The following is a 14,300-nucleotide window of genomic DNA, read 5'->3' on the forward strand; positions in this document are numbered from 1 at the left end:
CGAATGTTTTTAAAATCTTATTTTCGTGTTAAATCAGTTTGACATACTTCTGATTGTACATTAGCTTTTTTTTTTTGCTGTTGACTGTGTTGTTGCTTTGTACATAAAACTCTGTTTGTTTTACAGTTATTTTTGCCATTTTTTTGTTTTTTGAAAATCTTTTTTAAGATCTCTGCTCTGCTTACCAGTAGACTTTTTCTTTTTGCCATCACCAGCTTCTCCTGCTATTTTTTTTCCCAGTTTTGTCCAGATATACTTGTTGTTGCTTTTCTTTCCTCTTTCTTGTCCTTAAAGGCATTTTTTTTTTCACCGTTGCTCAGCAATACCTGCAAGGAACTAAAAACTTTTTGTAATTATAATTCATTAAAATATTTTTTTTTACTTTTCATTTATTTCAAATGTTTTTCCATTTGTCTCTCATTTGTGATTTACTAATTTGTGCACAGTGCTAACCACCACAGTTGAAAAAAAACAAGCTGCCCCTTTCCTGCAAGTGCATTTTTTAACAGAACAACTGCAACACAAATTATATCTGTGGCCACAATTCCTGTGCGCACACAGCCTCATGGTGTGCTTCTAAGCAGAAAACAGAATTTGATTTGCAAATTCAAAGCGCATTTACTACTCTGGTAGATCAAGTGATAATTGCTGTTACAGCCTTACACATTTTCCTTGTAGATCACAGAGGCAGAAAAGAGCACATTTCCTAACAGCTACTTCATACCATAAGTATCTGCAACCTGGGTGAGTGTTTAGAGTAGAGCAAAGAAAATGAGGCCGTGGTGACGTTGAATGTGTTTGCATTACACACAGTCCTGAGTAGTACGCATGGGAGTGTTGGAGAAGCTGCTGCGTGTGTCCCAAGAGTGTGTTTCTGCAGAGTATGTATTGTCAGCTGCAAGAGACATGAGCAAGGAGATTTCCACAACTGCATGAAGACTGCAGGGATGTACGTAACAGTGCATGTGTGCTAAGGGATAATTTGTGTAAACACAACAGGCTGCCCCTTTCCTGGGACTGCAATTCTTACTGAACAACAACTTCACAAACTAAATCTCTGCCCACAATTCCTGTGCGCACACAGACTCATGCTATGTTTTTTGGAACAAAACAGTGTCCCTGAATAGTACCAAATTACTGTTACAGCCTGACACATTTCCCTTATCATTTACAGAAGCAAAAAACAGCACATGTCCTAACAGCTCCTTAAGACCATGACCATGTGTTACAGGGTGAGTGATTAGACTAGATCAATTTAAATGAGGCCTTGGTGACGTTGAATGTGTTTGCATTACACAGTGCTATCTGAAACAGGACACAGAGCTGAGTACTACACATGAGAGTGTTGGAGAAGATGCGGCGTGTGTGCCAAGAGTGTGTTTCTGAAGACTGTGTATTGTCTGGTGCAAGACAGATGAGCAAAGAGACTTCCAGAACTGCATGAAGACTGCAGGGATATATGTAACAGTGCATGTTTGCTAAGGGATAATTTGTGTAAACACAACAGGCTGCCCCTTTCCTGGGACTGCATTTCTTACTGAACAACATCTTCACAAATTAAATCTCTGCCCACAATTCCTGTGCGCACACAGACTCATGCCATCATTTTACACACATAACACAGGCTGCCCCTTTCCTGGGACTGCATTTCTTACTGAACAACAAATTCATAAATTAAATCTCTGCCCACAATTCCTGTGTGCACACAGACTCATGCCATCATTTTACGCACATAACACAGGCTGCCCCTTTCCTGGGACTGCATTTCTTACTGAACAACATCTTCACAAATTAAATCTCTGCCCACAATTCCTGTGTGCACACAGAGTCATGCCATCATTTTAGGCACATAACACAGGCTGCCCCTTTCCTGGGACTGCAATTCTTACTGAACAACATCTTCACAAATTAAATCTCTGCCCACAATTCCTGTGCGCACACAGACTCATGCTATGTTTTTTGGAACAAAACAGTGTCCCTGAATAGTACCAAATTACTGTTACTGCCTGACACATTTCCCATATCATTTACAGAAGCAGAAAACAGCACATGTCCTAACAGCTCCTTAACACCATGACCATGTGTTACAGGGTGAGTGATTAGACTAGATCAATTTAAATGAGGCCTTGGTGACGTTCAATGTGTTTGCATTACACATTGCTATCTGAAACAGCACACAGAGCTGAGTACTACACATGAGAGTGTTGGAGAAGCTGCTGCATGTGTGCCAAGACTGTGTTTCTGAAGACTGTGTATTGTCTGGTGCAAGACAGATGAGCAAAGAGTCTTCCAGAACTGCATGAAGACTGCAGGGATGTATGTAACAGTGCATGTGTGCTAAGGGATAATTTGTATAAACACAACAGGCTGCCCCTTTCCTGGGACTGCATTTCTTACTGAACAACATCTTCACAAATTAAATCTCTGCCCACAATTCCTGTGCGCACACAGACTCATACTATGTTTTTTGGAACAAAACAGTGTCCCTGAATAGTACCAAATTACTGTTACTGCCTGACACATTTCCCATATCATTTACAGAAGCAGAAAACAGCACATGTCCTAACAGCTCCTTAACACCATGACCATGTGTTACAGGGTGAGTGATTAGACTAGATCAATTTAAATGAGGCCTTGGTGACGTTCAATGTGTTTGCATTACACATTGCTATCTGAAACAGCACACAGAGCTGAGTACTACACATGAGAGTGTTGGAGAAGCTGCTGCGTGTGTGCCAAGAGTGTGTTTCTGAAGACTGTGTATTGTCTGGTGCAAGACAGATGAGCAAAGAGACTTCCAGAACTGCATGAAGACTGCAGGGATGTATGTAACAGTGCATGTGTGCTAAGGGATAATTTGTGTAAACACAACAGGCTGCCCCTTTCCTGGGACTGCATTTCTTACTGAACAACATCTTCACAAATTAAATCTCTGCCCACAATTCCTGTGCGCACACAGACTCATGCTGTGTTGGTAGGCACAAAACACAGGCTGCCCCTTTCCTGGGTTAAACAAATAATCACAATTCTTTTTTTATATCTAAATTAACCACAAACACCCCCTCTCAAACTCATAACTCACCTTTAAAATTAGTTAGTTGTGAAAGAAATGTGGCAGTCACACAGCAGTTTATCAGACCAGAATCTCTGAGCTGAACACCTCTCTCCTCTCAGCAGAACCAGTTAATGGCACAGTTTCCCTCTCTTTTTTCACACATATACATGTTAATTTCAAATCTCAGTGCTTCCCACATTTTTTCAAATGAAATCACACATTTCTATTGGTTGAAAACTTCAACCCCTTTCCAAATGTACCCTTCCCCCAACTTGACTTCTGCCTGCTACCATAGCAACAGGTCATGGAACACAGGTGTGAGCAGAGAGGTCAGAAGTTCAGCAGACAATGTTTCATTTCCAAAGAGCAAGAGTGCTTGACTTTTCAAACCTAACAGCAAATCCAAACTAATGTTCTTTGTTCACACATTTTTCTGAACCAATACAAAACATGCTTTTTAAAATTTAAACATACAGCCTAGTTTTTAGTGTAGAATGGTTTGAAATAGCCAATGAGTTCTTTTTATAAAAAAAAGTATGTGTGCCCCCATTTTTCAACTGTCTTTCATTTCTTTTTGCCTTTCTACTGAAAGACACCTCCTGAGTGCATCCAGATCTCCTTTGAAGATGTTCACAGTGTGGATTGTAGGTCACAGCTATGTCTTCTGGAGTGAACAATTTGCAGAAAAAAGAGGTATGGTGAGAGACCTTGCTTTGCCAAATGTAGACATTAAATGGATTGGTCAGAGAGGGTTAAAGTGGTACCAATTAATGCCTTTGGTGAAAACCTTTCTACATCTCCCACAGCCTAACCTTATTATTGTGCACTGTGGTGGAAATGACCTAGGCACTTTAACTGGGGTAGGTCTGGAAATGCTTATTAAGGACACCTTTGTGCAATTGATGTCGCTTTTTCCACAAACTGCCTTCGTATATTCTAACATATGCCAAAGGCAAAAGTGAAACTGGTCCAACCAATTTTGTCCGCAGATTGACAAAGCAAGGAAGCACGTCAACAAATCTATTTCTGCTTTCCTCAGAGACTATGGTATGGGTTCTATATACCACAACAACTTGCGTTACAACATGCAAGACATTTATAGAGGAGATGGTGTACACTTCACTGATGAAGGCAACAGAGTCTTCCTCTTGAACTTTAGACTCTGCATCGGTACTTACTTGTAGGTACCAAAAAACAAACAATAAACACAAGGGCTCTTTTTAGAGCCACCTTATATCTAAACACTTAAATGCGATTTTTTATTATTTTTTTTTTAAAGATTTTTTTCGGGTGCGCGCTGGGTGCGCGCACTCGGCGATATTTTTTTCCAAAATATAAATCTTTTTTTTTGCCCTACAAGGTCCTACTGTGACCCCCCTTACAATGCCTAGTGGGTCAATATCTCCCCACTCTGCCCCCTTTTCAAGTTCTCCCCCTTTGTTTATCACCCCCTCTTTATGCGAGAGACAAAATGGCGGCCGCCGCTTCCTGATTTCCACCGATTCGAATGTTTACTGACATCTAATAACCAATCAGAAGTGCGCTCGCGATCGGCAAGGTGCGCGCACAGGACTTGCTCAGTGCGCGCACGGTACGCGCGTACCGATATATATATTGATTTAAATGCTAATTTCTCAGGAAATACTGAACAGATTTACACCAAACCTGCAAAAGGCACTTCATGGACCTTATGGCTACCTCTCTGCCAAATATCACATAATTCTGTTCAGCCGTTCGGGCTGTAGCTGCGACTAAAGTCCCTATGAAAAATGCATGGGGAAAACGCGTTTTGGGACCCCCCTTTTTTCTCAGCCCCCGCTTGACGAATCCCCCCGAAACTTTCAGGGTAGGAGCTGAGCGGAGCGCCCCATTAGTTTTGAAAATTTCGCGAGGATTCGTCAACCGGCGCCAAAGTTATTCAAAATAGAATTTTGAGATTTCCTATGGAAACACGGTCCTAACTATAACTACCTACTGGCGACCGCCAGTAGGTAATATATATATATATATATATATATATATATATATATGTCCCAAATATTAGTTTTACCTATATATACTTACCGCACCAAGGAACACTACAGGGAGATTTGGCAGTCACTGCAATCCTGGGGCACTCCTCATACATGTAGCCTTATGTTGTCATTTCAAACCACCACTTGATGGTACCTGAGGCTGTCACAGTCTTAACCCTCATTTTAAAAAACACAAGTCCCGGCCACAGAATATGTCACTTTTCACATGCCCAGTTAATATTATGTTAATTATTGTGTTGCTAAAATTGTCTTCTTAAAATAACCCTCACCCACCAAAGTGTCCCATGGTGGCATGCTTCATCCTCTGGTTCTTTCCGCTGCGGGACGGAGCGTGCTATTGGTGCAGTTCAGAACGCAAAATCTCCTCCTGCTTCCACGGACGGAATGATTCCACAGTCACCCGCACATACATACATCACACGCTGGTGGGGCCCATAACACCAACATTCATTCCCATCAATCTATCCGTGCCTACAGAGGAGAGTGGTCTTCAATTTTCCCTTCCGAACTACAGCTTTATTTCCTTGGATGGAGGAGACCACATTTATGTATTTATCCTGACAATTCCTCCATCCGGAGGCCAAATGGATCATTTAGTTGTACTAGTGATTTTGATGATAAACACGTCAAATCTTATGCTAAAAAAATATACATTTCAAAAAATAACCACCCGACACAGTTCTTCAAACAATCAATTTCTTTATCTAATTAAAATTGCAGGTCAAAATCCTAACAAATGCAATAGAATCTTGTGTCATAATTACCTATTCTGGCTAATTGTCATTCTCCAAGTCAAAATCGGGTCCTCAGAAAATCATCAAAGAGTCTAGCGTCCCGTCCTCTGCTGTCAGCGTCGTGAATAGCATCGATCAGGGTGCGTCTCAAGATCGTAGGGTGGTAACCTAATTTCCCTCGCTGGACTACTAATATTTATACTGAAATTTTACATATAAAGGAAACATTTCATAATTTCTAGTCATTTCATTGGCTGAATTCAGCCCCGTCCCAAGATTTTAAGCAACAATTTAAATGTTCACATTCGGATGATGTATTAAACTAGGCGTATGAGAAAATCGTTCCCAGGTCAGGAAAGTATCAGTCTATTGTGGAAAGGTGGCTTTTGGTTCCCATTTTGCAACATTTTCATGGACCTGGTTCAGGGGTTCAAGGAGAGGTTGCTACGTAGTCAGTGCAGACGCCTTCCTCTGCTGTCAATTGCATGAAGTCATGTACTTTAGCATGGATTCAGTTGGCGGCCATCTTTTAGCAGGCCAAATAGTCAACTTAAGGTAAAGAAACACAAAACGTAATTAATACATGGAAATGAATAAAACAATGTTATTCCCTTGCTAATACCCTTATGTGTATGCATTTATCTAGCCATATGCGACAATTAAAGCCATTAATGCGGGTTTATTTAAGCGCAAATCACATAAACATTGCTTAAACTACACATATAATTTTTAGTATGCGTACAATCTTAGTTCATCTATTATTTTAGCCATGCAAATGCATTCCCTCGTATGTTCTCTTGATTAATGAGGTTGATTAGTTCGTCACAGCACACTGTTTAATCATTAAAATTCATTGTTTAGTCATTTTAATATAAACATATATAAATGGATTGGGTATACCAAAATAATTTTATTTTACCCGCTCCAGCACTATGACCGATGGAGACTTGGGAGCACTTTGTAGGGTGTAGACTATAAAGTAAATAGTGGTATAAGAGTGGGAGGGTCAGACCAGTGGGTTAAAAATACCTGGCTACGTGGGAACTAAGTCTTTATTTGACCATGTTTAAAACCTTTCCCCTAAGGCTTTTCATCAGGACCAAGTGAATGATCTCTGTCTGAGCCATGGGCAGGCAGAATATGCAGGGCAAGGGTGCAGCTTTGAGGACTGTGTGACTACAAGCGCACCTTCCTCTTGCCTCGAGCTCATGGGGCCTGATTTTGGCATCTAAAATATCTTGTGCAAGAAAAAATACCAATTAGGTATTGTATTGCATTTATTTCTCTCCCTAATATTTATTGAGAAGACCCAGGTGGTGTTTATATTAGGAGTGGTATATGGGATGATTCACTTGGTCCTGATGAAAGCCTTAGGGGATAGGCTTGAAACATGTTGACTGTGAGACACACAATAATTGACGTATGTCTCTCCTTTCTCCATTTTTAATAATACCAGCTATAGGATCCAATAAACATTAATTTCCCACATAGCCAGGTATTTTTTATCCCACTGGTCTGACTCTCCCACCATTTACTTTATAGTTTTCCTTAAAACTATAAGGGTCAATGGGAAGATGGTCAATTTGAATGCATCGAGACTCTTCTTGGTTGTTCACTGAGGTAAGGAGGCTACGTCCTCTGTCTTTCCCCCCTTTTTTGGTTGACTTGTTTAAATTGTCATTACTGGTATCCTGTAAAGTGTTTCAATTCTTACCTGTAATGAGGTGAGATATTGGTATAAAAATAAACTGGTTATGTTGCACTTTGCTGATATCTGCCACCCTCATAGCCTTCTATTTTGCGTCTCCTTCAGGAAGGTTCTTCCCGCAGACGTGCAGGAGGAGAGAAGCCAGACAAGTAAGTATTTATAAGATTATGTGGATATTTTCACTGTTTACTATGTCCCGTGCTTTCTTCGAAAGTTCCATGAGTCAAAGAAGACTCGTGCAGAGTCGGTTGAAGCACAGAGTGGACTGAGGGAATGGATGAGCCGACTAGGAGCTTGTTTCCCTCGTTGCCTCAATAGCATTTTCTTGAGTTAAATAATCTCTTATTTATTAAGTTATTCCAGTGTCATTTTGGTGACGACTCTGCTCCAGTGGAAAAGGGGCCAGATTTACATATCCTCCCTGTGTCACAGATCCGTCAACTGTACTTATTCATTCACACACACATTAATTGGTGGGGCCCATAACACCAACACTCACGCTTCTCACTCGAGCCCGCACGCAGGAGGATGAGGAAATCCGCTGGACATGTGGGGGTAACTTATTACCTATAGGGAAGGAAATTTGTTACAAAATATACATATTTACATTAATACTCATAGGATCCTAACCTTAACATCAAGGCACTCCACCACTTGGTCGATGGACCAATTAGTTGGACTTGTTGATGGTGATCTAGAACTGGCTAAAACACATTAAAGTATCAGAATCCTTATTTTAATGTCCTACTTGAAGAACCACAAACTCATTTTCTGTTAATCAATGTTTAGTTTATCGAAATACTTGCTTGCAATTGTATAATTAACATTTCGGTCAGCAAAGTTTGAATTTTAATCATGACATTTATATTTACCTATTCTTGCTATCGGGGGTCTTTTCTCTAATTCTGTTAGCTCTGCATAACCCAACTCCCTTTCGATAAATCGTCCCAATCGAATGCAGACCAAGACTCAAAAGTCCGCAAAGTTCCTTCGCTCAACATGGCACAGTCCCAAAGATATCCAAAGGACCAAGCAATCGTGCAAGCAAATCGATCACGCAAATTCGGGACACCCCTCTGGAACGCACTCTCTCCTCCGGGACGCACTAACTCCTCCCTATTCTACTATTCTTTTATAACAAATTCAGGGGGACATGTAACATTTACTGAATTGAAAACGCTTTGTGATTGGCTGGACCCCGTAAAGTTGCCATCTAACTTCCTTTCTCATAATCCAGGGTTCTCATAAGATTTGCCATGTCATTCAGTGAGCTCATACAGTTCTCATGCGAAAGTGTCCGATATATTAACAATGTTGACTTTCCGTTATAGGTGATTATTGTTCCTTGGGGTAATTTACACTAACTAAAATCTGTCAGTCCTCCATGTTCCTATCCTTGACAAGGAACACTGTGCTCTGAATTGAGGACGCCTGTAGATCTTCGGAGCCATCCGAGTCTGTGCAGTAGGCATCGCGCTCACAAGACGGTGGCCACTTCCGAACTCCATTTTTTTATTTTTTTATTTTATTTAAACAAACTTTTGTGACACAGCTGTATGCACAAACCCGGAGGCCGGCAGCACAGAATGTACTATTACTTGACTAACAGGACACAGCTTTCATGCTTACGACCCAACGGGCCGGCAGCGAAGTCAAACATTCGTGCAGTAGCATCCCATTGTCTTCTGATGAGCCTGTCACAGCATATGTCATGAGTTCATATACAATAAAACTTAACTTAACTTACCAGTAACCCCCCCCTCTGCCTCCTCCCACCTGCCATATTCGAATGGACTGTAGTGCCACCCTGTATGTCGTGTGATGTATATGAGTGATATAGTTGGTCCGATCTTCCATACCCTTTCATGTCACTTTTCTGGATCCTCACATCTCGTTCCCCATACCCTAGATCCCAGTCCGAGATGTTTAGTGATTACCCCCAGCCCCAGCCGCTCAACTCCAGCATATCCGCTTAGTTCCTGCATAAGTCTGAACCTCCCGCGTCTAGCCAGGTATCGAATGGTTGCCAAATATCCAAAGGTCTGGATCTGCCAGGCATTAATTCATAATAATTGGACAACTGGTCCTTGCAGTATATTACATTATTCAACCATGCTGCTATTGTAGGGGCTCGTCGCTTCTTCCAATTAAGCGCAACCTGCCTTTTAGCTAATAAGAGCAGCATGGACGTAAGTTTCTGTGACTTCTTCGGAACTTCGGCCACGTAGCCCAGGAGTGCCGTCAGCGGGGATGCCCTTACCTCGTTATTAGTTATTTGCCTGATATGCCCCAAAACTGCCATCCAAAAGCACTCAATAGGTCTGCAGTTCCATGCCAGATGGGAGAATGTGGCCTCTTGGGCCCCACATCTCCAACATTTCGTGTCCGGGTAAATTTCCATACGATGCAGCTGGGAGGGCGTCCAGTATAGTCTATGTAGAAAGTTAAAATGAATTAGTCTTAGTCTATAATTGGGGGAGAGACTTTCTAATTGTGAACAGCAATATTGCCATTGTTTTTCCGTGATAGTGAGGTTGGAGTGATTCTCCCATTCTGCTCTTGTGGTGCATATAATTATAGGTGACTCTTTTGCGTTATGCTGTAGATTCGCGTAATCAATTTACGGGGTGAGGGGTTAACCAATATAATCTCTAGTGCAGGCAGTGCAGGAGGCGCTTGTGGAAATGACACGTATCTAGCGCGGCATGCAGCCCTAATCTGATAGTACAACAACATATCCGATGCCGTGGGTGCTTCGGGGTTAGACATTTGTTGTATCGACAGAAACGTGTCCCTCGGGAATAGATCGCTGCCCCTTTCCAACGCATGTGCCTTTGCTCTTAATGCAATAGCTTTGTCCATTAATGGAGTTAGTAGCGGGTTACCCCCTATCGGCATGGATGGGGGGTATATTTCCTCAAGATTGGCCCTCCGTGCAATTCCTGTCCATGCCCACCTCATGGTTTCTACCATGTCAATTTCTGAGTGTGGTCTCTTGTAAGGCTGATAGATTACCGTGTTTAGAGGCATGGGGGCTACTTTATCTATTTCTACCGCCACGTGTGGCTGTAAGGGCGTTGGGAGCTGCCAGAAGTGCAAGTACTGCGCTTGCGTGCTGTATGCATAAAGTTTGAAATCGGGAGCTCCCAGTCCATCCTTGAGTAAATGGTAGGGTCAGCAGCTTCCAGGCTGCCCTAGGCTGCTTGCCCGCCCACATCAGATCTATCATATTGGATCTCAGTTTCCGGAAAAAGTGTGTATTCAACGGCATCGAAATGTTTACAAACAAGTATAATAGTTTGGGCAGGATTACCATCTTGATGATGGCTATGCGACCCATCAGTGATAGGGGAAGTTGTCTCCATCGCTTTATCTTACTCTCTATCCAGTCCAGTACTTTCCCATAGTTCGCCAGCCATATTTCCTGGAGTGATCTGCTCACCCATATTCCCAAATACTTAACTTTACTACTCGCCCACTGAATAGGAAACTCTACGTCCACTGGGGTGGTGTCATCTGTGAGTGGAAAGATTACCGATTTTGACCAGTTTACCTGGATTCCTGTAAGCCCACCATAGCGGACGATCTCTCTCATTACTTCTACGAAGTTTTCTTTCGGGTTGGTTAGATATATTATCATGTAATCTGCATACATGGAAATCAACAGTCCCCAAAACGTAAACCCTATGCTCTGCTGCGTATGGTGCTGGTGTAGACGGGCTGCCAATGGCTCAGTGGCGATGGCAAACAACAAGGGCGACAGTGGGCATCCCTGTCTTGTTCCCCTGGTTATGGCAAAAGGCTCCGACATTTGTCCGTTAATCTTGACTCGTGCCACAGGGCCTGCATATAGCAACTGTATTTGTTGGATGAATAGGGGGCTAAACCCTAAGTGGGGTAGCAGTGTAAACAGGAATCGCCACTCTAGTGAATCAAATGCCTTTGTGGCGTCTAACAGCGTGGCTATTGCTTGAACATGTGGAGCTAAATAATGTAGCAGGCCAAACAATGTACGTAAGTTATGGGCTGTTGAACGACCCGGTATAAAACCAGACTGGTCCGGCAGCGCTATCTGCGGCAGCATTGGTTGCAGCCGGTTGGCTATGAGTTTGGCGTATATTTTTGCATCTAAATTTATTAGGGAAAGGGGCTGATACGAATCAGGTGCAGTAGAATCTTTATCTGGCTTCAGCAGGGCGATAATGGAGGCCTCACGTAGGGTGGGAGGGAGGATGCCTGTCTCCACCGCTTCCAGATATACCTGCAGGAGGCGTGGAGCTATTAAATCAGAATATTCCTTATAAAAGGCTGTAGTCAGCCCATCCGCTCCCTGATATTTCCCCGCCGGCATCTTTCCAATCACTTGTTTAATATCTTCAACCGTGATGGGGAGCTCCATGTGTTGTCTAGCACTGTCACTAAACCACGCCAGCGCCATAGTGTCCAAATAATCCACTATGTCAGACTGTGAAGAATTGGACTGGGAAGTATAGAGCTTCTCATAATAACTGGTCATTGTGCTGAGAATTTTTGGCGGCGTTCTGACCCTTTCACCGTCTTCTGTGAGCAGTTCAGTTATATAATCAGCTCCCTTGGGTGTTCTCAATAGGCCTGCTAACGTTTTCCTGGCTCTGTCCCCTTCCCCATATCGCCGTGCCTGAGCATGCTTGTATAAATATGCTGTTTCCCTCTCCGCCTCTGCTTGGAATTCCGACAGTTTAGTCCGGATCTGCGCCGCAATAGCCGGGGACGGGGGACGCTCCCCGACACGTTCAAGCCCACCTATTTCCCCCTCCAGTTTTTGTAGTGTGTTACGTATGTCTCTAAGTACACCTTTCTTGAGCGCTATGCAGTCACCCCGTATTACAGCTTTAAATGCCTCCCATAGCATACCCAGGGATTCCACCGTTCCCTCATTAAATGTGAAATACTCCTCTATCTTTCCCCGTAGTTCTTCGCGGAAAACTTGGTCCAGCAGCGCCCCTGAGGGAAATCTCCAACTGAATGGGGTTGTATAGGGATCTGGCACTTTAAGTGTCAGTTGTGCAGGTGCATGATCCGAGAGGGTACGCGGGTGGTGCACAGCCTCAGTGACCCATGTATGCATGTCTCTGGATAGTAGCCAGAAGTCAAGCCTCGACCATGTAGCGTGTAGGTGTAGCGTTCTCCAGGAGTCCACTAGCTCCAGGTTAGACATAATGTCCTGCAACATTGCGGCTGCTCTCGGATGGTGTTCCCATGATGATCCCCGCCTATCCTCCCCCTCCGAGAGGACCACATTGAAATCTCCACCCCAGAGTACTGTACCAGGAGCCAAGGATTGCATCACGTGCCTAATATGTTGAAAGAAGGCTGGAGTATCCGTGTTCGGGCCATATGTGTTTATGATCACCGTGGGCGTATTATATAGTGTGCCCTGCAGCAATATATACCTTCCGTCACTATCTAGCAATGTGCTGTGCGTGCGCCACTGCAGACCCCTTCGTATAAGTATAGCCACTCCCCGTGAGTAGTTGGAGTACCCGCAGTCCACCACCTCACCCCATCTGTTGTGTCTAAGCATGCGTACCGTGTCCCCCGTCAAGTGTGTTTCCTGCAGTAAACATATGTCCACTCCATGTTTAGCGAGGTATGAGTGTACCAGTCTTGCCTTCCTACGGTTGTTTAGACCTCTAACATTCCATGTGAGGCATGTTAGGTATGACATGTCGAGTATAGATATTGAATATATGGACACATTTCGGATGACGTAGCTTCCCCCATATCCGAAAACCTCAAAGTTTTGGCCCAAGTATCAGACGTAACGACTTCATTTGCAACATTTAGCAGGTATGCAATCACACGTGTCAGCAACAACACACATCGAGGTGCACATTTACATTGTGGCAGGCGTTTCAGAATGTGCTTTTCCAACCCCTCCCCTCCCACACCAACCCCCCAAACAGGTTGTGATACCCTCCCTCCTAGTCCCCACAACTGTAAATAAGAGCTCCGAGTTAGGAACCCTAAGGGAATCATCCCATGGGGAACGTGGGTCCGCCGGCGTTACACCCCTGCACACATGGCAGGGTGGCCGAGTGTAGTGCTAACTGCCCCAAAACATAGAACGCTTATATGTCCACGTCAATATCCAACTGTGCATCAAACAAAACAAAAATCTACAAACAATTTAACATGAGCCATCATCTCATTTGTATATGCGAAGGGACCCTCCTCTGCCCTCCTCCTCCCATATGTGTAATGGCTTTTTAATGTAAACTTATCTGCACAGCCAGCGCAGCCTGCCGGGGTTCTCAGTCATTGTCACTCAGATTGTTTGCCTCAGTAGGATCCGTCGAGCTGCTGCCCTGTTTCTGCTCCTTGGCAATCTTCTTTGTGTATGTCAAAGCCGCCTTCGCATCCGTGAAGAATGTAGGCCTTCCAGGACCCTGGACCCTGAATTTGGCTGGATAGATCAACGAGTATCTGGTGCCAATCTGTTGGAAAATCTTCTTGGCTGGCATGAACTCTCTGCAGGCCGCCTGGACTTGTAGCGTGAAGTCGGGGTAGAGCGCTATATTGTTCCCATTGTATTGTATGTCCCCTTTTTCTCGCGCCATTCTAAGTATCATGTCACGATCCCTGTAATGTAGGATCCTCGCCAGGATGGGGCGTGGCGGTGTTCCTGGTCGTGGCTTAGGGCCCAGCGTTCTGTGAGCCCTCTCCACTAAGAACATGGTGAACAAGGCACTTCCGAAGAGATAATTCATCATGGTCTCTACGTACTT

At 43.6% G+C, this 14,300-nt stretch overlaps 1 protein-coding gene across 2 annotated transcripts in view; it reads left to right on the plus strand.

Annotated features, from left to right (window-relative positions):
* The window catches only part of LOC146811985 (uncharacterized), a 562,758-nt gene that overhangs the window by 423,539 nt on the left and 124,919 nt on the right, over positions 1-14,300 (plus strand). For both annotated transcript variants that reach the window (XM_085614545.1, XM_085614544.1), the window contains exon 14: positions 7,639-7,682. In XM_085614545.1, coding sequence (XP_085470671.1) covers positions 7,639-7,682 — 44 coding nt within the window. The remainder of the gene's footprint in view (positions 1-7,638; positions 7,683-14,300) is intronic.

Source organism: Triturus cristatus, chromosome 7, assembly GCF_964204655.1.
Source record: "Triturus cristatus chromosome 7, aTriCri1.1, whole genome shotgun sequence".
NCBI lineage: Eukaryota > Metazoa > Chordata > Amphibia > Caudata > Salamandridae > Triturus > Triturus cristatus.